This window comes from Trichomonas vaginalis, chromosome II (assembly GCF_026262505.1).
Source record: "Trichomonas vaginalis G3 chromosome II, whole genome shotgun sequence".
Taxonomy (NCBI): domain Eukaryota; phylum Parabasalia; order Trichomonadida; family Trichomonadidae; genus Trichomonas; species Trichomonas vaginalis.
The window spans coordinates 9998461-10022694 of NC_067204.1; the positions used below are offsets into that span (position 1 = coordinate 9998461).

The 24234-nt window shown below is 32.6% G+C and overlaps 11 protein-coding genes across 11 annotated transcripts, besides 1 other annotated feature; 7 read left to right on the forward strand and 4 right to left on the reverse strand.

Moving 5' to 3' along the window:
- Positions 1-749: 749 nt before the first annotated feature.
- TVAGG3_0517640 (Listeria-Bacteroides repeat domain (List Bact rpt) family) lies at positions 750-1573 on the forward strand (the record flags this gene model as incomplete). The annotated part of the gene is made up of 1 exon (XM_001284723.1): positions 750-1573. A coding segment is annotated over one exon (824 nt), but the record flags the coding sequence as incomplete, so codon positions are not given.
- Positions 1574-2093: 520 nt separating this feature from the next.
- On the forward strand, positions 2094-2679 carry TVAGG3_0517650 (uncharacterized protein; the record flags this gene model as incomplete). Its single annotated transcript, XM_001583232.2, has 1 exon — positions 2094-2648. One exon carries the CDS (start codon positions 2094-2096, stop codon positions 2646-2648), a length of 555 nt encoding a protein of 184 aa, XP_001583282.1.
- Positions 2680-3535: 856 nt separating this feature from the next.
- Positions 3536-4571: a mobile genetic element.
- A 235-nt stretch (positions 4572-4806) lies between these two features.
- TVAGG3_0517670 (ankyrin repeat and SOCS box-containing protein 4 family) lies at positions 4807-6216 on the reverse strand (the record flags this gene model as incomplete). Its single annotated transcript, XM_001583234.1, has 1 exon — positions 4807-6216. The coding sequence occupies one exon, from the start codon at positions 6214-6216 to the stop codon at positions 4807-4809; it is 1410 nt and encodes a 469-aa protein (XP_001583284.1).
- Positions 6217-7103: 887 nt separating this feature from the next.
- Positions 7104-8868, forward strand: TVAGG3_0517680 (response to very low light intensity stimulus; the record flags this gene model as incomplete). The annotated part of the gene is made up of 1 exon (XM_001583235.1): positions 7104-8819. One exon carries the CDS (start codon positions 7104-7106, stop codon positions 8817-8819), a length of 1716 nt encoding a protein of 571 aa, XP_001583285.1.
- Positions 8869-10271: 1403 nt separating this feature from the next.
- TVAGG3_0517690 (proteasome regulatory particle assembly) lies at positions 10272-12160 on the reverse strand (the record flags this gene model as incomplete). Its single annotated transcript, XM_001583236.1, has 1 exon — positions 10817-12160. One exon carries the CDS (start codon positions 12158-12160, stop codon positions 10817-10819), a length of 1344 nt encoding a protein of 447 aa, XP_001583286.1.
- Positions 12161-12753: 593 nt separating this feature from the next.
- TVAGG3_0517700 (negative regulation of cell death) lies at positions 12754-13533 on the reverse strand (the record flags this gene model as incomplete). The annotated part of the gene is made up of 1 exon (XM_001583237.1): positions 12812-13522. One exon carries the CDS (start codon positions 13520-13522, stop codon positions 12812-12814), a length of 711 nt encoding a protein of 236 aa, XP_001583287.1.
- A 1327-nt stretch (positions 13534-14860) lies between these two features.
- TVAGG3_0517710 (adaptin, alpha/gamma/epsilon family) lies at positions 14861-17908 on the forward strand (the record flags this gene model as incomplete). Its single annotated transcript, XM_001583238.2, has 1 exon — positions 14978-17908. One exon carries the CDS (start codon positions 14978-14980, stop codon positions 17906-17908), a length of 2931 nt encoding a protein of 976 aa, XP_001583288.1.
- A 343-nt stretch (positions 17909-18251) lies between these two features.
- Positions 18252-19830, reverse strand: TVAGG3_0517720 (photosystem I iron-sulfur center-related family; the record flags this gene model as incomplete). The annotated part of the gene is made up of 1 exon (XM_001583239.2): positions 18307-19806. One exon carries the CDS (start codon positions 19804-19806, stop codon positions 18307-18309), a length of 1500 nt encoding a protein of 499 aa, XP_001583289.1.
- A 1026-nt stretch (positions 19831-20856) lies between these two features.
- TVAGG3_0517730 (uncharacterized protein) lies at positions 20857-21469 on the forward strand (the record flags this gene model as incomplete). Its single annotated transcript, XM_001583240.1, has 1 exon — positions 20862-21305. The coding sequence occupies one exon, from the start codon at positions 20862-20864 to the stop codon at positions 21303-21305; it is 444 nt and encodes a 147-aa protein (XP_001583290.1).
- A 224-nt stretch (positions 21470-21693) lies between these two features.
- TVAGG3_0517740 (regulation of vesicle fusion) lies at positions 21694-23414 on the forward strand (the record flags this gene model as incomplete). Its single annotated transcript, XM_001583241.2, has 1 exon — positions 21694-23103. One exon carries the CDS (start codon positions 21694-21696, stop codon positions 23101-23103), a length of 1410 nt encoding a protein of 469 aa, XP_001583291.1.
- Positions 23415-23465: 51 nt separating this feature from the next.
- Positions 23466-24155, forward strand: TVAGG3_0517750 (proteasome assembly chaperone 2 family; the record flags this gene model as incomplete). Its single annotated transcript, XM_001583242.2, has 1 exon — positions 23466-24146. The coding sequence occupies one exon, from the start codon at positions 23466-23468 to the stop codon at positions 24144-24146; it is 681 nt and encodes a 226-aa protein (XP_001583292.1).
- Between the last annotated feature and the right edge of the window lie 79 nt (positions 24156-24234).

Here is a 24234-nt window from a genome sequence, read left to right on the forward strand (position 1 = left end):
TATATAAGAGGAAACTCTCTATCAGAGGTGCTGAATTCAGGCATTCGCATCTGATAGAGAGTTTCCTTTTATATAAGCAAATATAAGAGAATCTATTTTTTTTTGGACCGTATTCTCAAATATTGAATAATTATGAAAAGTGTTTTTTTCTAAAAATCTCAGAATATATTTACAATAGTAAAATAAATAAGATATTTAAATTTATTTTTAAATGCTTTTTTATATGAGATTCTCAAAAGTTATATCAAAAGTCTGTTTTTTCTAAAATCTAATATCATAATCTATTTCTCATTTTAAGTACATCTTAATTCATTTTATTTTCTATATTTTTTCAATATTTTTGAGGGAATTGTGTTGCTTTCCCGACGATAAAATTGAGAGGTTTACACATTGACACTACTTAGCATGCAACAGATTTACTATTTCCAAAAAAATGCTCAAATTTGAATAGTTTTTAGAAAATTTGGAATTACGCTCCTTACATTATATATAATTAAATGTTTAAATTTTATTTATTTTTCCCTTTTAATTTTATAACTTGCTCTATCAAAACTAACCTCTCAATTGAATGCCACAAAATCTAAGTAGTGAGGGTACACAAATTTTGTATGGAGTACGGTTCAATTTTTGAGAGCCTCACTACTTATATTTTGTGACTACCTTATTATTTCCCAAAAAAAAATTTTCTCAAAAGTTCAAAATAATTTTCATTCAAAAATTGAGGGATTTTTATATAAATCATTATTGCAATGTTTTTCTTGCTAACGCATCTTATTAATTCAGGGCTTTATTACACCTTTAAGACAGATCCCGATAGAGCATTTGATTTCAGATATGGAGAAGATTATCAAACAACATTTGATAATTTTGGCTGGCGAGTTCAATTAAGAACGAATACAACAAATCCATCAAATCCGGACAAAAACGTAACTTATAACGCTCTATCAGAAAATAATGGATCAATTTCCGAGGAAAATTTAACATTTATTTCAAGATTCGATAAATCACTCGGCGACGATTATATTAGAGTCATATTTGATCTAACAAACAATGGAAATGAATCAAAGCTATTTGACATTGGCGTATATGCTGATATTCAAATTGGTGGTGACGATCTTGCTGCAGTCCTACCATTAACGGATGGAAAAGGATTTTCAATGGAGAATAAAAAGGATCAGGATCCAAGAAAAGGAGATATACTTACCCTTCTTGTTAGAGATGGTTATGATGTTACCAATGTTGACACTTTATATTGGGGACGATATTATGACGATCGTTCTGAAATTGGTAGAAATGTTTCAAATCCAGATGAGCCTTTGGAAAATACAGATTCAGTATTTGAAATCTCATGGATCGGAAGAGTTATTAAACCAGGAGAGAAACAATCATTCAATGTTCTTTTGATAGTAGGAAACAAAATTAAACTGCCACCAATTATTCACGTCAATTCTTTCAATAAAGCTCAAATAAACGAAACAACCTTTACAGTTGAAGGAACTTTTGCTTCCGTTTATGATGACTCGAAGATTGACCTCGATTATAAATATGGAGATGATGGCACAGAGCATAAACTTGATTCATTGGATGCATCAAATGGAGAAAAAACAAAACATTTTTCAATTCCACTTCAATGTGGTCCATCAAAGACGAAAACTCTTTATATTTGGGCCTTGGATGAAGGTAGGAGACGATCCAACTATGAGACAACAATCATTAGCACAGTAAAACCATCAATTACAATTGATCATCCACCTGCAAATGGTTATACAGTTGGAAGCGACATTAAAATAAAGGTCAAACTCAGTGATGACACATCTGCAAGAATTGTTTATGAGTTAGATGGCAAAGTTGTTCAAGGTGAATTGATTGAAATAAATAATGAAGAAAAGACCAAAGAAATCGTCATAAACACTGCAAATCTTTCTCTCTCCGAACACTCATTGAAAGTTTATGTGGAAGATGAATATGGCTATAGAAGTGAGTTAAATCATGATTTCAAATTTAGTGTTGATGACAAGCCTCGTGCAACAGTAAAAGAAACACCAGTTTTTACTGAAAACTCGGCTAAAAGAGGTTATTCTACAACAGTAAACATGAAAATAAATAATCCTACAAACTCGACATACAAAGTCAAAGCAGAATTTGAAGGCCATGAATACATAGTCGATGTTCCACCATCCAAAGACAAAGAATATAGTGAAGTTTCATTAAATATCACTGTTCCTGAAGGAACAGAACCAGGTAAGCATCCAGTATCAGTCACTGTTTTAGATCCTGAAGGATCTCCAATAGATTCATACAACCTTGAGCTCGATGTTCTTCCGGGATCACGCAGAGAAGAAATAGAACAAAAAGAACCTGAAAAACCTAAAAATAAGAATTTGTGGATAATAATTGGCTCTATTGCAGCTGCTTTTCTAATCGCCAGTTCTATGATATTATACTTCATATTCAAGAAACGGGATGATGATGAGGAAGAAGAGCAGGGTGAGAAAAAGACAGACTATGTTGATGCAATTGAGATCAATGAAGAAACAGTTCTTACTTCAATGGATCAAGCAGAACAACAAAAGCAGCAAAAAGTATTCACAATTAATATTGATAATGGTGAAGGTGAAGAAATTTCAAATGATGAATTTGTTTTGTAACACTCAATGAATAAAGATTAATATTTTCATGAATATTGACATTTTTTTTCTAATAAATACTTGAATTCAAGATGACTTTTATTAAAAAAGCCTTCAAGTTTTCAATAAATCACAGCCATGTTAAAAGACAGAAATTAAAATAATGTTAATGATAATCATTATACAATCTCAATTTTTGAGAACAAGTCGATGCTTCATTCAAAATTGATAGGCATAAAAAATAATTCTCATTTGAAATAATAATATTGATAAAAATACTCTATGCATGAAAAATAATTTGGTATAAACAATCAATTCTGCTATTCATTGAAATATGATTCCTCTGATTTTTCAAAAGGTATTCAAAAATCGAAAAATAATCTTTTCAATTTTCTATTTCGATTATAATCAATCAAGTTCTAATAAGGAATTCATGCTGCAGATTTCATCATAATAAACCGAATTCGTTTTATTTTATAAATAACAATAAAACAAATTTCTTCACTGATGTTCCTTTTCTCTTTAACTTTTACTAGTTTGACATCATCCATACACAATGATGTTAAATCCCCATTAGAGATATATAGAAACTCATTGAATGATGAGAGCACATCTGTATTTTCTATTGAATACGGTCCACAGATCGAGGAAGAAAATGTAACACAAGGTGGAGAAGTTAGCATTAAAACAACATATAAGCTTTCGGTTGAAACCCCAAAATACAAAATTCGAGTTACCTTAGGCGATAAAAGTGTAGAAAAAGAACTAGAAAAAACAGAAACTGAAAAGAACATAACCATAAATATCACAATTCCAGACAATACTTCTGTTGGAAACTTTACTTTCAATGTCTCTGTTGTAATTGCAAACACACCAGAAGAAGTAACAAATCATTCTGTATATGTTAAGGGTGCCCCCGTATGTACGTTTATTTGAGAGGAGGATTACCCTCTCAATTTTGAGGGATTCGTTAGTTTATTTTCTCGATGAATATGCAATAAAATTTGATTTTTACCTTATCAATATACTTCATATAATATACACATGTTCATGTAAAAACTTTTTCCCAAAATCCTCAGGAATTAAGGGATTTTTGAATTTTAAGAATTTTTTTCGAATTTTTTCGAAAAAAAAACATTTTCAGAACAGCCTTAACGGCTAAGATTTAGGAACAATGTTAAGTATCAAAAAGAAAGGAGGTCTGATATAGACAACATATATCGTTGAAGGTTGAAAAAATCTCTAATATTTGAGCCCAAAATTTCAAATTTTAATTTTTGAAAAAAGAGGCCACCCGTATGTACGTTTATTTGAGAGGAGGAGGATTATATTTTTGAAAGGGTGAAACATTATGAATATGTTAATTATATAATAATATGTATTATTATAAAAAAGAAAAAATAAAGCACGTTAAAATTTTTCTTTCTTGATTTTTTACAAAATCTACTTAGAATTATGCAAAATATGACTAAATAATTATAAATTTCAAGTTAAATTTTAATTTTGATAAATAATTTAAATTTCAAAATATCAAGTTCGGTTCGACTATGTATGTAGTAATTCCTCAATAAAGTGCCAAAACCCTATTAAAATATATGAACATTTTCAACATTTTAATGTTTTTATTTAAAAATTTGATGGAATATGAGCTTCAAACAATTATTATGTAAATAAAATAATTAAATATATGTATTTATTCGTATTACAACCGTAGTAAGTCGATTCTTCCTTTCTTCTACTGAGTTTTGAATTTGATTTCGAATTGGAAAGAGATTCAAAGGGAAAATACTAGCGGATAAAAACTACCTCCATGAAAGGGTCATAATGGAGTCAAGTTGTATTTTTTGATATTTTTTGCTTTTCGAGCCTAAATAGGTAGCCAAGATAATGCCTAAAAATAAGATTCTAAATTCTGAAGTTTACATGATCCTCTCGTGTGCACCCTTAAATATTTTTATTCTTATATAATGATATTATGTTTTTGCACCATATGAAACAAGAAGTTCGACTGTTTCATTACAATTACTTAATCGTGCAATATGAAGAGCGGTATCTCCCCATTTATTTTTTTCATTGATATTTGCACCATGTGAAATAAGAAGTTCAGCTATTTCTTTCCTATTTTCATATGCTGCAATATGAAGAGCGGTTTGACCATAATTATCTTTTTCATTGATGTTTATACCATGTGAAATAAGAAGTTCGGCGGCTTCTTTGCAATAATTTTTGCTGCATAATAAAGAGCGGTTTGTCCATTATTATCTTTTTCATTGATATTTATACCATGCGAAATAAGAAGTTCGGCTGTTTCTATACTATTATTTAGTGCTGCAATATGAAGAGCGGCTCCTCCATTATTATCTTTTTCATTGATATTTGCACCATGCGAAATAAGAAGTTCGGCAGTTTCTTTACTATTATGAGTTGCTGCAATATGAAGAGCGGTTTCTCCGGATATATCTTTTTCTTCGATATTTGCCCCATGCAAAATAAGAAATTCGGCAGTTTCTTTACTATTAGATCTTACTGCATAATGAAGAGTAGTTTTTCCAAAATTATCCTTTTCATTTATATTTGCACCATGTGAAATAAGAAATTCGGCTGTTTCTTTACTATTATATTGTGCTGCAATATGAAGAGTAGTTTGTCCAAATTCATCTTTTTCATTGATATTTATACCATTTGAAAGAAAATATTCACAAAGAGATGGAATATTAAATATCACCGAAATATAAAAGCATGTGTAAACATTATTAGTTTGATCGAAATAAACTAAAAATGATTCAATATTATTATACTGTGCACAATAATCTAAAACTATCTCTAAATGGTATTCATTCATCAAGAATGTAACAAAATCTATATTGTGTGAAATAATTGCATATTTCATGCATTCTTCATCTGGCGTTTGATATTTCAAACATTCACTCATGATTTCTGGATTTCCTCCTAAAAATGAAAATTTAAGACATGTTCGAGTTATTTCTGATTGAAATTTCGTTCTTAATAACTTGAAACAATCAACAGCTCCATGATAACAACATAATTCAAGTAATGAATATCCTCTAGGATAAAAATCAATTGGATATAATCTGCTTTCAAGTTTTTGATCTTTATCAAATCCATCTCTTTCAGTGAATGCAATGAATCTTTCTAAGTCATTATACATAATTGCTCTGTAAATTGTATCTTCTGAATGAATTTCAAGATTTTCTGTGTTAATTTTTTCAAAATCATTAGATTTGTCTAATTTAATTCCATATTCTTTGTAAAACAGGAAGTTTGAAACAGGTTCAACTTTTCTGACATCTGTGACATGGTAATCATCAGATATGTGTTTGGCAAGAGATAAATATGACTTTGTATAGCGATTATTATACGGAATTATATTTAAAATGTCTCGAATAATTATTTGTGGTGGATGTTTATTTGAATCAATCAATTCTGTTTTGATCAGTTTGTAAATTGAGTTTAAATCTTCTTCATTTTCAGTTTTCAGCTGATATAACGCATTATATGAATCAATGTAGTATTTGTAGATACTTCGAAGTTCGCTGAATTTATTTGGATGAATGTCTTTGTCGGACATGAATAATTTTTTTTTGAAAAATGACAAATTTGTATTTTAACATATAAATATCTTTTAAAGTCATTATAATAAATAAATATAAATATTGTGTTATACATTTGGAAATCAATGATCACAAAGATTTCGGAAATAAAATTTTGAACTTTAATTAAGATCATATCATATGTATTAAATGACACAATAACAATATGAAAGTCGAAATCAATAAGATTTACATCCAGATGATTATCTTCAAACAAACAAAATTATACAAGTCACTTCAAGGAAACCATTACATTTGATGTTTCAATGAACCTAACAATAATTTTAATGCTGATGTTCATCAGCTGTTTGAAAATTTAAAAATTAAACGTCAAATGAAAAAGAAAAAGAAAACAAAAACAAAAATAAAACAAATCCCAGTCATAGAATAGCTATTGGCGTTAATACATTTCGAAATAACTCAAATCTTAAGTCCATATATGTGTTCATAATTCTACCACTCTACTTGCCTTATATCGTTTTGCTTGAAAACCAAATTTGCAAAGCGTGAGATTTGAAGAAATATATAATACATCTTTGGAATTTGATGGTAGAGTTTTCTATAAATCACAATAACTCCTTGAAATATTTTTGTCAGCTTAATCTCTTAAACCGATGGTTGCGATAAACTATCAGTAAAGAAAGAGTGAATTCGCATTCCAAGTTCACTTCTTTCTTCATTTTGATGTAAACTTCATTATCAAGTTCTAAAACATTTTTTAGAGATTTTAAATGGTTTATATGAGAAAAACATCTTACGTACTCTTTATTTTTATATTCCGAATAGCTAGGATGTGGTTTATCGAATAAAAATTGATGTGTTTATTTTTATTGACGTTATTTGAATTCCATGTGAATTTCATCGTATGACTACCTTTATACTAATTTTAAATTTCGGAATATGGAAGGCATCCAAGAATGAGTCAGATTATATTTGGCCTCATCCCTTGAAATCAAATAAAATTGAGAAGCTTACATGTTTTCAGAATTTAATTCCCTCCTCTTGGATGTTTTTCCTTTTAGTATCGAGGATTCTTTCAGAGAGTGGAGATGCTGATATCATTCAGTCATACATGGATGAGAAAAATTACCAGGGTGCAGTTCAATATGCCACTCAAGTTATAATTTCTCCAAATTTCTCACCAAATGAAATTAGTATTTACTATCTTCGTGGTCAGAGCAACTATCAGCTTCATAATTTCGTTGAAGCCATTGAAGATTTCGACCGTGTTCTTAATAGCACAAAATCAGACCAAAAAATGCGTAAGAACGCACACAAATCACGTGGTTTCTGCAATATTAACACTGGCAAAATCGAACAGGCTAAGATTGACCAACAAAAAGCCGAAGATGAAGAACTGACCAAATTCTACAATGAAATCGATGCTCTTTACACCCAGATCAAGACAGCCACTACAGAAGGCAAATACGACGTCGTGTTCCAAGCCTACGACACCCTCGCTGAAAAATGCAGATATTCCTTAGATATGAAGATTGAAGCTGCCAAGTATGCATTGAAACTTGGTCTTGAGGACAAGTTCCTTGAGATTTCCACAAAGGTTGTCGAACTCGAGCCATCAAACCTCGAAATTCTCGAACTTCGTGGTATTTATTTCTTATGCAACGCTGACCACGATTTTGCCAAGCGCCACTTACTCACATGCGCTAAGAAGGCCAAGGACAAATCGAAATGCCAGAAATTGAACCGCTACAACAACGAATTTCAGAATTATTTCAACAAATTCGCCGAAGCAGAGAACACCTCCAACGTTGAAGATGCTTCCAAGTTCTACGAGAAGGTCCATAAAATCGCAAACGGAGCTTGCAAGAACACATCCAAACTTTGGGTCAAAGCTGAGACTTTGAAAGCCAGAACAATGGCCATCAATGGAACAATTAGAGGCGCCATATCATACCTTAACGATCTCGACGACGCTTTTCCAAATAATACCGATGTTTTCACTGCAAGAGCTGATATCAACTTTAATCAAGGCGATATTGACGAAGCGAACCGCGATTATCAAGCAGCAAAGCGTATCGATGATAAAATACAACACGTTAACGACAGAATTCTAGAAATTTTCAATATCCATGAAGCCGAGCGAAATGTCAACTACTACGAGCTCCTTAACCTCTCACACGACTTTACAAAGACACAATTAAAGGATGCCATGCGCAAAGCAACACGCCTTTACCATCCAGATCAATATTCAGATCCAGCCAAGAAGAAAGAATGCGAAAGGATGATGGCGAAGATCAACAGAGGTGTAGAAATCCTCGGTGACCCTGTAAAACGCGCTGTCTACGATTCTGGCGACGATCCAGATAATCCAGGTTTCAAAGCTCAACAAGAGAAGCAGAGAGCTGAAGAAGAAAGACTCAAACGTGAAGCTGAAGAGGCTAAGCTTGCTAGAGAACAAGCAGCTAAAGCAGCTGAAGGATTAAACGATGAAAAGAAGGCACAGTTACTTAATTCAGACAACATCAACCCACCAAGACATTTCGTCTTCAGGGGAATTGATTTCGGAAACAATGGAAATCCATTCGGTATCAATGGAAACCCTTGGATTGTAGACCTCTAAATGACGGAATTTTAATATGATGTGGAATAAAAACTTTATTATATATTAATCATTTTTTTCTTTTGTTTATCACTCAAAACCATAACTACTAAGAGTTGGAGCACTTCTTTTTGAATATGAAATTAGAAGTAGTCCAACTTTTAGGAGTAATAAGCACACTGTAAGATATATTTTGTTTATCACTCAAAATCATAAAGTTTAGAGAGTTGGAATACTTCTATTTGAATATGAAATTAGAAGTAATCCAACTTTTACTTATAATAAGCACACGGTAAGATATATTTTTTTTTTGTTTATCACTCAAAACCATAACTACTAAGAGTTGGAGTACTTCTATTTGAATATGAAATTAGAAGTAGTCCAACTCTTAGTAGTAATAAGCACACAGAAAGATATATTTTGAAAACATATCCACACATATGTATAAATACTCTAAATGCCGGAATTTTAATGGTATATTTTAATCATTTTTTTCGAGGATGTTTTCTTGATGAATGATATCTATGTATATCATGTGAAAACACGCATTATAATGGAGTGGCTCTTTATCAGGCTAAAAATTCTATAATTCGAAAATTCGCATTGTCGTCTAATACTGCTATATGCCAATAATAAAATCTTTTTTGTTTATCACTCAAAACCATAACTACTAAGAGTTGGAGTACTTCTATTTGAATATGAAATTAGAAGTAGTCCAACTCTTAGTAGTAATAAGCACACAGAAAGATATATTTTGAAAACATATCCACACATATGTATAAATACTCTAAATGCCGGAATTTTAATGGTATATTTTAATCATTTTTTTCGAGGATGTTTTCTTGATGAATGATATCTATGTATATCGTGTGAAAACACGCATTATAATGGAGTGGCTCTTTATCAGGCTAAAAATTCTATAATTCGAAAATTCGCATTGTCGTCTAATACTGCTATATGCCAATAATAAAATCTTTTTTGTTTATCACTCAAAACCATAACTACTAAGAGTTGGAGTACTTCTATTTGAATATGAAATTAGAAGTAGTCCAACTCTTAGTAGTAATAAGCACACAGAAAGATATATTTTGAAAACATATCCACACATATGTATAAATACTCTAAATGCCGGAATTTTAATGGTATATTTTAATCATTTTTTTCGAGGATGTTTTCTTGATGAATGATATCTATGTATATCGTGTGAAAACACGCATTATAATGGAGTGGCTCTTTATCAGGCTAAAAATTCTATAATTCGAAAATTCGCATTGTCGTCTAATACTGCTATATGCCAATAATAAAATCTTTTTTGTTTATCACTCAAAACCATAACTACTAAGAGTTGGAGTACTTCTATTTGAATATGAAATTAGAAGTAGTCCAACTCTTAGTAGTAATAAGCACACAGAAAGATATATTTTGAAAACATATCCACACACATGTATAAATACTCTTTTACAGTCTTATTTTAGAAAATCATATCTCTATTTGCTAGAATGATCCTTTTAAATGGCTCATTTACAAATGAAAATTCAACACTGCTAAACAAAACGCCATTCAAAATCATTTTTTTATCTCTGATGAAACTAATTTGATTCCTTCGATTTCATTAAATACTTTTAATCAAAGTTACATAAATATAAGTATTTCAATTTTACAAACCAGAGCCCGTGAGCATTTAGATCATTAATTGCTACAGGAGTTTCCTGTTACCCTATATATCTCGATGCTACCGCAAACAAGATATAACGCCAGGAATAGATGAATCGATTATCACAACTGGTTCATGATTAATATGCAGCATTATTAAGAGCGGTTTGTCCATCTTCATCTTTTTCATTGATATTTGAACCATGTGAAATAAGAAATTCGGCTATTTCTTTATTATTAGATCTTACTGCATAATGAAGAACAGTTAGTCCATCTTCATCTTTTTCATTGATATTTACACCGTGTGAAATAAGAAATTCGGCTGTTTCTTTACTATTAGATCTTACTGCAATATGAAGAGCGGTTTATCCATTATTATTTTTTTCATTGATATTTGCTCCATGTGAAATAAGAAGTTCGGTTATTTCTTTACTATACCAATATACTGCAATATGAAGAGCGGTTTCTCCATATTTAGCTTTTTCATTGATATTTATACCATGCGAAATAAGAAGTTCGGTTATTTCTTTTCTATTATTGCTTACTGCAATATGAAGAGCGGTCTCTTCCCTATTATCTTTTTCATTGATATTTATACCATATGAAATAAGAAGTTCGGCTGTTTCTTTACGATTATAATATACCGCTCTGTGAAGAGCGGTTTGTCCATTTTTATCTTTTTCGTTAATATTTATTCCATGTGAAATAAGAAGTTCGACTGTTTCTTTATTATTATATTGTGCTGCAATATGAAGAGTAGTTTGTCCAAATTCATCTTTTTCATTGATATTTATACCATTTGAAAGAAAATATTCACAAAGAGATGGAATATTAAATACCACCGAAATATAAAAGCATGTGTAAACATTATTAGTTTGATCGAAATAAACTAATAATGATTCAATATTATTATACTTGGCACAATAATCTAAAACTATCCCTAAATTGTATTCATTCATCAAGAATGTAATAAAATCTATATTGTGTGAAATAATTGCATATTTCATGCATTTATAATTTGGCTTTTGATATTTCAAACATTCGCTCATGATTTCTGGATTTGCTCCTAAAAACGAAAATTTAAAACATGTTCGAGTTATTTTTGATTCAAATTCTCTTTGTAAAAATTTGAAACAATCAACTGCTCCATGATAACAACATAATTCAAGCAATGAAAATTTATTAAAATATTCCTCTTCATAAGGATATAATCTGCTTTCAAGTGTTTGATCTTCATCAAATCCATCTCTTTCAGTGAATGCAATGAATCTTTCTAAGTCATTATACATAATTGCTCTGTAAATTGTATCTGTTTTATGAATATCCAGATTTTTTAAGCAAATTTTTTCAAAATCATCAAATTTGTCTAATTCAATTCCATGTTCTTTGTAAAACAGGAAGTCTGACATAGGTCCAGCATTTCTGACATCTGTGACATGGTAATCATCAGATATGAGCTTGGCAAGAGATAAATATGACTTTGTATAGCGATTGTTATACGGAATTATATTTAAAATGTCTCGAATAATTATTTGTGGTGGATGTTTATTTGAATCAATCAATTCTGTTTTGATCAGTTTGTAAATTGAGTTTAAATCTTCTTCATTTTCAGTTTTCAGCTGATATAACGCATTATATGAATCAATGTAGTATTTGTAGATACTTCGAAGTTCGCTGAATTTATTTGGATGAATGTCTTTGTCGGACATGAATAATTTTTTTTTGAAAAATGACAAATTTGTATTTTAACATATAAATATCTTTTAAAGTCATTATAATAAATAAATATAAATATTGTGTTATACATTTGGAAATCAATGATCACAAAGATTTCGGAAATAAAATTATGAACTTTAATTAAGATCATATCATATGTATTAAATGACACAATAACAATATGAAAGTCGAAATCAATAAGATTTACATCCAGATGATTATCTTCAAACAAACAAAATTATACAAGTCACTTCAAGGAAATCATTATATTTGGAGTTTCAATGAACTTGACAATAATTTTAAACTTCATTACAAAGTTCTTGTTAATTTTATCTTAAATGTGAAAAACTGTTGAATCAATCACTAAGTTATCAACCATTATGATTAGTTTTTGGATCGAATAAATAACTTTTTTTTATTCGATATTCTTTGAAAAACAGTTAATTATGGGGTATTTCTGAATTAAATAGAACGTGTTTGCAAAATGCCTTTAGAATGAGCTCTCTTTAGTTTGATATTTTTTCTAACGGAAATCGATATTCCAAAGATCAAAAAATTAGACAAGTCATTGAATTTCTTTGTGAATGATGAATGTAATTTAATGGCACAGAAGTTTTTTAGTAAAAAAAAAAATAAAAATAAATTTAAGCACTGCCAGCAACAGCGGACTGGTATGATGGGATCATATATTTGATGTTAATGTAAGCTTCTGGACCTCCGCTCTTTTCCATTTCTTCAAGAGTTTCGTGAATTAAATCAGAAAGATTGTTGTGCTTGCGCTGGCTATATTCGATACGATCACCAATGTTCTTGTTATCAAGGAAGAATTCATTAAAGACTGGGAGAATCTGGCGGTAATATGGAACAAGAGCCTCACTGATGAGAGGATCTGCTTTAACAAGTGCCTGAATGACAGCCATGCAGCGGCATAATATTTCTGGCTCGCGAGTATTTAGATCTTTCTTTAACGGAATAATTAATTGTGGAACAACAGCGAGAATTTTTGTTGGGCCTTGAGCAATGAGATCAAGAGTGCCGTAATATGCGAAGTACCAGTATGGCTCCTCTGTTTCACGAAGACCATCGAAAAATACTGGTAAATAGTGGTGATAATCCAGAAGATCTGGTGAAACTTTCCAGTGAATTGGACCTTGTTCATCACCGTAGTTACGTGAAATTGGAAGATCGCCACGATCATAGAAACGGCGGAATTGGGTAAATTCACGCGGTGGCTTTGGCTTTGGAGCCATTCCAAGTCCACGAGATGTTACTGTTGCTTTCTTACGCTTGATTGTGCGAGATTGAACTGTTGGTTGTTCTTCTGTCTTTCCAAGGCGCGGCCTTTCTACAGACATTTGAGTTTAAAACGTATTTTTTTCGTAGAAAAAATTTTTTTATGAAAAGTGAAAAATTAACATTCATTTAAATGTATTTGTACGAAGGATTCGCTCGATATAAATTTCCAAATAAATTGCGAACATATTATTATCATAGGCATGGTATTTCATTCATGAGTTTGTGTGGAAATCTATAACAGATTTCCGTAATTCCAAATTATCAGAAATTCATTCTTTGATTTTATAATAAGGATACTAATAGATAATGATAAACTAACCTTCGCAGTTATAAACTAACAGAATAATGAAGCTTACAAGTCTGTTTTGTTTCTATTCTCAATTTCACTTCAAATTTTGAACTGACTTGCATAATGTAAGTGATTACATTCAGTTTTTGATAGGAAAACTTAACGAAGCAATTTAGCAAGTTTGATTTTCAAAACTTTCGTTACATATTAGCGCTAATATTCAATACACAGCTGAATAAGAACTAATCACTACAAAAGATATCAAAAAGCTGAATAAAGGTAAATTATTTTATAAGATCCGCTAGTTAATGTTGAGAATGATCTGTCGGATTATACAAAAACACGCTAGTTAATGTTGAGAATGATCATTACGGATATGAAATATTCGTAAAGGGATGGAATATTTAACCATATCGATTTAATAAAGCATTCATTTAATATCATTAGTTTGATAAATGTCGCAATAATCTAAACTGATCTTATATAGCACATCTGTTGGTATATAGTGAGGTTGCTTGCCGAATATACTGATAAGCCATGATTTGCAATTTGATTTAATTTTGAGAAATTTGGAACAAATACATTACACAATACTACAGTATTCCTATTGGCAATCCAATTAATATCGTTAATAACAACAAACACCAAATCGAATAAATTCTTCTTATCAAAATCAGTCTTGATTTTGAGATAATTCAGAATCATCGATTGCACAACTGCGTGCGTTATGCATGCTAGTATTACATACTGAAATGCATCGATAATATTCCGAAACCTTTCATATAATCATCTTTATTCTAATATTCCTGCAAAGATGCACACATATAGACAATATAGATATACAACTGTATTCTTTTCGAAGCCGATATCATTATTGTAAACTATTGAATTTTAAGCGGATAAGAGTTTTCCTGAAATATTCGTATTTTCATAGTTAAAATACATTGTGAAGCATAAGGCTAATTTATCCAAAATATGATACAATTCATGAACCGAAATTATCGTCCATTTTTTGCGAAATTCATAAATAATGCATAGTAATTCATAATAAAATATTTATACAATTTGTGGTAAACCTCTCTGAAATATCATTTTTTTCAGAACCAAAAAAATATTTAGTCAAGGCGTACAGAAGATTAAGCTTTCTAGGAACTTCCATGATACTTGCGTCAATATTGGTGAATGCAAGAGCCGTGAAGCAGAAGAAGCAATCGTTTCAAATTGGATGCAAGATGTGAAGAAAGTCCTTGGAAAGACAAAAATTGGTCTTTCAGATCTCTACGAGAATGTTATTTCCTTAGTACATCTTACTCTTCTTGGATACGATACATCTTTCGGTCAAATTCAGGCAGTTAATCTTACACAAGATTCCCAGATGATGACAAAGGCTCTCGGTTACTTAGCATGCTCTGCACTCTTCGACTCCAAGTCAGATCTCATTGTTCTCATCGTAAACTCAACACAACGCGATCTTTCATCCGGCCATCCAACATCCATGGCCCTTGCCTTAACAGCAATTGCCCAACTTGTTACTCCAGAGCTTATCCAGCCAGTTATTGGATTTGTTGGCCAATGCCTTAACCACACAGTCCCATTAATCAGACAAAAGGCCGTAATGTGCGTACACTCTTTCATTCAGAAGGATCCATCCTGTGTTGTTGATTTCTTCCCAGATCTCTGCCGTCTCCTCTCAGATCCAGATCTTTCCATAGTTAATGCAGTTGTTTGCACATTTACAACTCTCCTCAAGAACCAACTCAACATCCGCCAGATTTGTGACCTCCTCGGTGATCTTACACGTGTTGCACAGGTTATTGTCACTAACAACGTAAAGATCGAATATTCTCATCAGAAGATGAGCGCACCATTCATATTAGTCAACATATACAGACTTATACAGAAGATTGCCGCCAACATGACAGGAATCAATGACCAAATTGAGCCATTAATCACTCAAACATTGCAATCAGGAAATCTTGAGTCTCCTGCATCAGCATCTGTACTCTACGAAGCCTTAAGAACAGCAATTGCACTTGATCTTACAGAAATCCCTCAACTTAAAGGTGCAATTTCGTTATTCATGAGTTCTAGAGAACAGAACTACAAATACATTGGTTTATCACTTCTCACAGCCATTCCTGACTTTGCTGCTGAATTCCAGTCGACAATCATTGATTGCCTCGAACATCCTGATCCAAGTATCAGATTGATCACATTGAATCTCCTCCACAACATGGCATCAGATGACAATGCACAGATCATTGTTATCAACATGTTGAAATTCTTCCAGCGCACAAAGAATGAAATCATCAGACGTGATCTTTCTGATAGAATCACTGACATCGCATCAAAATTCTCTCCATCACCAATTTGGTTTGCAAAGACAATGGAACAATTATTTGCAATTGGAGGTGATTTTGTTCGTCCTGAAGTTGCATTCCAAGTCATGAAGATCATTGATGAAGAATGCGATGAAGAAATGAGGAGATCAATTGTCAATCTTTATTTGGATGTCGCTCAATCATCTCGTAGATTATCTGATGTCTTTGTAACAGTAATTTCCCATGTCATTGGAAATTACGCTGAATTATCCGATGAATACGATTTATCCTTCATTATTTTGTTATTATGTGATTTGGCTGATGGATATGACAATCCAAGAGAATGGGTTTTGAACGCTATTCTCAAGTTGTTACCAAAGATTGAAGAAGTTCCACAAGAAGTATTAGATGTATTTGAGAACTACAAACAATCTAGATCCATCATTGTTCAGAACATCTGTTACGAAGCATTGCAATTGTTGAATTTCAGAGAATCATTGAACATCGTTTTATCAATGAATGAAGAAGAAGATCCACAGTTATCATTCCTCGATGACTTTGTCAACGAAGCAATTGCAAATGGTGGCCGTCAATACATTCCTATTGATGACAGAGACACAGATATCATTGTTACAAACAAGCCAACACTTATTTACACTCAATATCCACATAACACACCAGGAAATGTTTATTCCTCTGATGGTGTCAATTCAGGACCAGTTTCAACACAAGTTGAAGAAGACACAACAACATTGAATGTCTCAGGTGTTGCTGCTGTTTGGAGTAACGAAGGATTGGTTGTACAAACAACAGAACAAGAAGCAACACCAGCAGGATATGCTTCTCCTGATAACACTTACAGACCAGAAGAAACATATTCATCTCCATCAAAGAAACCATCAATGTTCGCTAAATTGTCTGTCGCAGGAAAGAAGAATCAAAACAGTGAACAAGAGAAGAAAGACAAACTCGCAGCTTCTATTTTCAAAGGTTCTAAACCAATTGCTAAGAAGCCAATTTCTAAACAAGCTCCTTCTTCTCCACAACAACAACAACAACAAATTCAACAACCTGTTTCTCCTGTTAAAGTTGAATTGTCTCAACAACAAATACAAAATATAGAAATTGCAACACAAGAGTTGCAAAATCCTCCTCCACAACAAATTATTGAATTCTCTCAGTCAGGAATTTCTCCGAAACCTGTATTTGAAGATGAAATGATTAAAGTTATCGCATGCGCAAACCAAGGAAAGATATTAGTTGCAGTAATGAACGCAACATCGACACCAATTGGAGACTTCAAGTTAAGTATTGATGGACCAGAAGTTCTCAACAAAGATGTTGTTTCTCAGCCACACACAATTAACTGCATCCCACAACAGAACGCTGTTACGATGTTGGCAACTTATTCATTCCCTAAGACAATGAAGGGATTCCCACAGTTCAAGTTCGCTGCAAACATCCAATACAATGGAAAGAACATCAATGTTCCATTACCAGCCAATTTGTTGTCATTCATCGCTCCACAACAGGCAACAACAGCTGAATTCGGAGCTGCTTGGAAGTCTGGTGGAAGTGAAATTGTCTACTCATTGCCAAGAACAGAAGGATTGACAATTGATGAGATTTCTAAGTTGATGAATACTCTTGTAGGAGTTAAAACAGTTCAGAGAATTGGCCAGGAAGAGATCTTCATGGGATTGTTGGTTTCCACACCATTCAAGATCTTGATCCACGTCAAGTTTGGCGCTCAAAAAATTGATATCAAGGTCTTAACAAAGGCTCAGCCACTCACTGCTTCTCTCGTTAACGACCTCAAGACAATCTTCGCTTAAATTTTTTAAAAGTATATCTTATATTTAAATTTAGTTTTTAATTTTTTTATATTATGATTGAATCTTGGATCAGAAGTTATATTTTAAATACCAATGGACATAAAAGATTTCACAAAATAAATCGCTTTCTATTGCGAATATTTTCAGTATGGCTCTTGTGTGAATGAATTTATATGGCGGCATGAAGCTGCACTGAATTATTAGGGCGATTAGAGCGGTTTTGTCTAAAAACTACATTAACAAATTGGTATATAATGAATGCATATCATTCGAATGAGATTTTACATCATTTCATATTTGTCAGATCTTGGTATAAAAACAACAATTAATATAAACAAATTTCTTTTACTCTAAGAATATTATATATATGGTATAACATTATGCATTCTATAAATTTCTTACTTCTTTCTCTTGAGCCACTTCTCATCATCGATTTCCTTGAGGAATCTGTGCCAGAGCATCATAGCATCTGGGTTCTCATGAGCAAGCTTGATGCTTCTCTTTGATGCTTCGGCATCGATTTGTGGAAGAGCAGCGACAGTGTTTGGATGCAATCTCTCGTTTGGTGAGATGTAGATGATGTTCTTGAAGTCCTTCTCGTAGAGTCTGTCGACATCAGAAACGCCTTCAACAACAGCAACTTGAGCTTTAACTTCATCCTGAACTGTGAACTCAGCAATCTTGATTCCGTCATCGAGCTTTGAGAAGTGGAGTGGTGGTGTTCTCATTGTGAGGTAGTTCTTGCCGAATGTTGAAACAACAGCTTCAGCAAAGCGCTCGGATGTGATAGCGGATGTACCTTGTGCAGAACCAAGTGGGAAGATCTCACATGGTGTTCCATCAAATGATGGCTTGTCTTCTTTCAATATCTTGAGGAATTCAGCTGTTGTAACACCAACAGAAAGGTAGATATCTGGGTTGTTGATGTAGAATGTAGCTTCTGAGCGGCGGGAAAGAGAATCTGTGATGACAAATGTTGTAACATCAAGTTCTGGTGTTGTAAGGAATTCGACAACCTTTTCAGCTGGTGTTGGTGGGTATTCGAGAAGCTTACGTGTCATTGTTGGGCAGAATGAGCCGATTGTCTGAAGGAAACCTTGTGTATGGTGGTTGAAGATACGAGCAGAGTCTTTGACGATTTCGTAATCGTTGATGAGAGCTGCATCGAGGAGATAATGGAATCCCATATTCTTAAGAAGAACGGCAAGCTTATCGTATGTCATTGAACCGGCTGGAAGACCGAACTCCTTTTCGAGAACGTGGCAGAGAGTGAGGTCAACAACAGCAACTTTTGTGGATTCCTTGATCTTCATGGCTCCTCTCCAGATTGGAACGTTGTCTGTGACGGAGATAGCCTTTGTTGGACAAACATCAACGCATGCACCGCAAGAAACGCAGCCAGAGTCACGAAGACCGAAGTGGCCGAATGTTTGAAGGTGATTTCCATGTGTAAGAGCACCTGTTGGGCAAATATCGACACACTTGTAGCAGTCAATGCAAGCAGCGTGGTTCAATTGGATTGAACCTGTTGTGATATCGATATGGGTTTGCTTTCTTGTTGGATCTTGGATCATCTTGTAAGCATTAGCAATATCCTCGTCCTTCATGGCCATTCTCTGGACCTTCTTGATGTTGGACCTCTTGATGCCTGGATCTTGTGTGTTGATGACCATTCCTTCTGTAATACGTGTGTTGCAAGAGAATTCCTTCTTGCCATTGGCGATAACACGGCAAAGACCGCATTCGTGCATGCCTTGGCACTTGTGTGGAATCTGGATGTGAAGACGGCTGAATAAATCAAGGATTCTTTCGTTTGGCTTAGCCTCAAATGACTTTCCATCAATGACTACCTTTACGAATCTGTTAAAGGATGAAGAGGATGTTGCACTTGTTAACATCTCGGAAAAATGGCTCAAATGATAAAATCCTCAGAAAAAATTCTGATAAATAAAGTACAAACAAGACAATTAAATCAATTTTATCAGGAATCAAGTGCACTACCCATATTATATTGGGCCATTGAAAGTGGGTCAGTGAAAAAAATAATAAAAATTGATGGTTGGCCAGTGCAATATTTTTAATAATATCATGAAACAAACAAGAATAATCATGAAGTGATATTTTTTATTCGGTTATTTTTATAAATTGAATGTTGGAGAAAAAGCATTCAAAAAAATTGAAAACTTATGGCGTGATTGCCTTACTTATTTGTAAATGAAAATATTAGATCAGTATCTTATAAGAACATCATTTAATGAATGTTGTAATTCAAATAAGTAAAATTATAACGAGATCGATGGATTCCAACTTGGCCACCAGGAATTAGGCCATAAAAATTAAGGTCATAAATATACAAAACTAAGTGATCATAGTACATGGAGTAAAACGAATAAATGAAGTTCGAAAGATACGATTAATTTATTTTTTTGGGTTCTTTTTTAATTTCGAGCCCGAAAAGAAAGCACGTCAATAAAGGGATTCTGTTGTACACTTGTATTAAAACATTATTGCATATTTGAATTAAATATTTTTTGAATTGTGATATATCAAGAGCGTATAGTTTAAAATTTCTATAAGTTAAGTGTATGTGCAAATGCTTTCTACCATCCCTAGAATTATCATTAGTCAGTTTGAAATTAAGAATTTCTCTATAAAATCGCATTATTTTAGCAATACTCATAGAGAATAGACCAATTTAAAACAACTTCTTTATCCCACAGGCCGAATACATAAATATTTATTTCCTCTTTAGAATTAAATATTTTTACAAATTCTTCCGCCACACTTTCAAATTTCAATAATTATATTAACAATTACGGAAGTAATAATAAAAAATTAATTTAATATAATTATGCCATTAGATCTCTTTTAATATAAATAAACGTGTTGCGATTTACATCATTCCGAAATTGAGAATTCCTTACAATGCCATTTTATTTGCCACTTTTTTTTAATGTCAAGGGCAAACTTCCCATCTCATGTTGATATCAATCTCACGATACATAGGGAAGTCGAAGACATTAAGATAGGTTTCCCTTTTGATACAATGAATGATGAAATTGATTCAATTGTTGCAGAACTTGCTCAAACACTCAATTTATCAGTATCAGAAGAAACCAGTGTCAAAGCATCAATCAGACAACAAATTAGTGCCGCGCTTAGTAGATCATTGACTGATATTAGATCTTGTTTTTCGGATCAAAATTTTGATGACTCCTCAGATGCACTCAACGAATTAGCTCTTCAAGACCCAGAGTACAAGGCTTTGCTAAAGAGGCATCAGACCGAATTAGATGATTTAGAAAAAATACATCTTAAACAACAAAGAGAACTCATGAACCAGCAATTCTCTGATATTCCTAATAGAATTGATGAAGATCTTATTGTGTTTGATTAATGACAGATATTATTAATGAGGAATATTACTTCCTCTCATGTATATTTTGTAGCATAATTACTCACCTTTTAATCATATTTCAACTCAAGCTAAATATAGTAATGATTTTTGAATTTTATATGTCAATTGTAGTTATTTCTATTTAAAATAAATGTTCATTTGCGTTTATCACATTAAAATTCTTTTTATATAATATATACAAACTGGATTGAGCTACAAATGATAAATATTATCAATGATATCCAAAATTATATGAGCAATTATTTAAATAATCATTGCTTTATCTCCCAAAACAGTTAGCCAATCAATAAAGACCGTGATGACATATTTTTGAAGTACTGATTTAGTGAAGAGATGAATTCTCTAAACGTACAGTTTCCATTGGAAAATGTTTAATGAATACAGTCCAATGGCAATGGCAGAACCAACATTTATGCAACTTGGTCCTCCAGGAGAACCCCCTGCAGATATATCACCAAAGAAATTAATTCGTCTACTTAAAAAATTCAATTTTTTTCCAGATCAACACAGAAAAATGGTTTGGAGCTACGTTTTGAAACTACCTAACAATGTGAAAGAAGCACAGTCATTCAAATCTAAACCAACATTGCCAAATGTAAAAACACTTTGCGATAATCAACACGTTTCTCAAGCAGCATTTCGCTTGACAAATGCATTAGTACATTGGCATACACCACTAATCAATTGCGATTGGTTACCACAAATGGCACAAAAACTTACCAATGCTTTTCCAAATAGTTTTACATTTTGCTTTGAAGTTGTAATTATATTGCTTACAAACGCATTTGGAGAATGGATGACTCAAATACCTGGTCCTCCACCAGAAGTTTTATCAAGGATTGATACAATCTTCGCAACAGAATTTCCAAGTTTACGCGATTCATTAGGAACCAGCCTTGTAGCTTGGCCTGCCTATAGATCTATATTCTCCACTTCTCTTTATGACCGTCCGTGGATCCAATTAATGGACTTTATTTTATTATCTGAACCACAATTTCTCGAATTTGCAGTTATTGCATGGCTAGGAATGAATGAAACCCAGCTGCACGAAGATCATGAAACATTTAATATTGCACCCCGTCCAGTTGCAGTTCCAATATTAGTCGAAAATGCAATTAAACTTTACAATAAATCTCCACCAGCATTTCATGTATATAGAACATTCAAATACTTAAATGATAAGTTCTATCCAACAATAGAAGGCTCATCAGATGCTGTAGTTCTTTGCACTTTACAATCAGATCAAGAACGTCTTCTTGCCTTGCAAAAACAATTAGAAGTCGAAAGAAAACAAGCAGATGATGCAGAGCTTGCTAAAACAAGGAAAGAACAGACATACAGATCAATTGAAGCTATGCATGAGAAGAAGAAACAAGAGGAGAAACTTGCTACTTCCAGAGCTTCTGTTGAACTTGAAAAGAGAATGCAACAAATCAGACTTGAAAGTGTCAGACTCAAACAAGCTGAAGAATTACAATTCATTGAACAATGGGAGAATGAGTGGGAAAAGAGAATGGATTTCTCTCATTCAAATCTTTCTAGCAAGCTTAATAATTCTATGGGATTAAATAAGGAAGAAGAGGATGACAACAAATTAACATCAATGGCTTCGATGAGAGATGGCGATTTGCTCCTCAGAGAATCAAGAAGAGTTTCTATTAGCAGAGGAAAGCACGCAAGGAGCGAAATCGAAAGCCAAGTTCATCAGAGGGCTGTTCATAACGAGGTTAATAAGCTAGCAATGAATCCTGAAATGCTGATGCTTGGTCAGAAGTAATAAGATTTAGAGCTCGGTTCATATTTTTGTTTTTTATATTTGTACTTGTTATTTGATAAAAATCAAAATTGTTTTTTATGAATTTAAAAACAGATGTTTGAATTAACGCCACGGCACTAAAGCAACCCAGGCTGATATAACAGTTAATGGAAAAAGGATTAAAGAGCAGATAATTCAAAATGTACAGTTATCAATAGTAAAGAGATTAGATGTATCTAGAAGTTACTTGCAAAGGCCATCTGATTGAAAAATAACCATTTATTATGTATATACTAACTAACAATAAAGTATAACACTCTCGAATATAATTGGTTTTTATCAGGATAATTAGCGAAAAAAGTGACGAATTTAGAATTTTGAAAATGAAGTTTGTACCAATTGGCGAAAATTCACTTGAAGGCAGAATACTTGTTGTACCATCATGTGGATCAGGATCAGTTGATCAATTAACAGTTGATTTAATTTGTTACAAATTTGGAAAATTAGTTGGTAGATTTATTTCAAATAACGTCGATATGGTAGTTACACCAGATCCTTACAAGAAAGAAGGTGGAGAACTTGCAACAGCAGTAGATGTTTACATTGGCGAAACTCCTTTATTAGGTCCGATTGCTTTATTAAGAATTGCATCTTCAATACCAAAACAAAAGCGTAAAATACTAGAATTTTCAAAAGAAATCGCACACTTTGCCCAAGAAAACAAAATAAAGGATGTATTATTTGTTCGTACAGTTTCATCGGTCTTCTGCTTAGAACAACAGATTAGAGACTGGCCATTTGCTCTTAGAGCTACAGGAAAATTAGCTCCTAAAATTAAATTTAACCAAATCGAAGATTATACAGAAGTTCAAGCAATGCTAAAGAATACAGTATTTGGAGATTTATACAACTGCCTCCAAAAGCAGCCAGAAATCGACTTATCTGCTGCTTTCTTCTTCGTTCATGAAGGAAGAGGCTTCAACGAAGCTGTATTTTTCGCTAAAAAGTTAACTAATGAGGAGAATATAGAAATACCATACTCTTGGGAATTACTTATGGAATAAATTATATATATTATTAATTTTTTTTGCTCTATGGAGCTATAGCTCTATCCATGTCCTTGCTAACTGAAATATACTTTAGATAATGGGA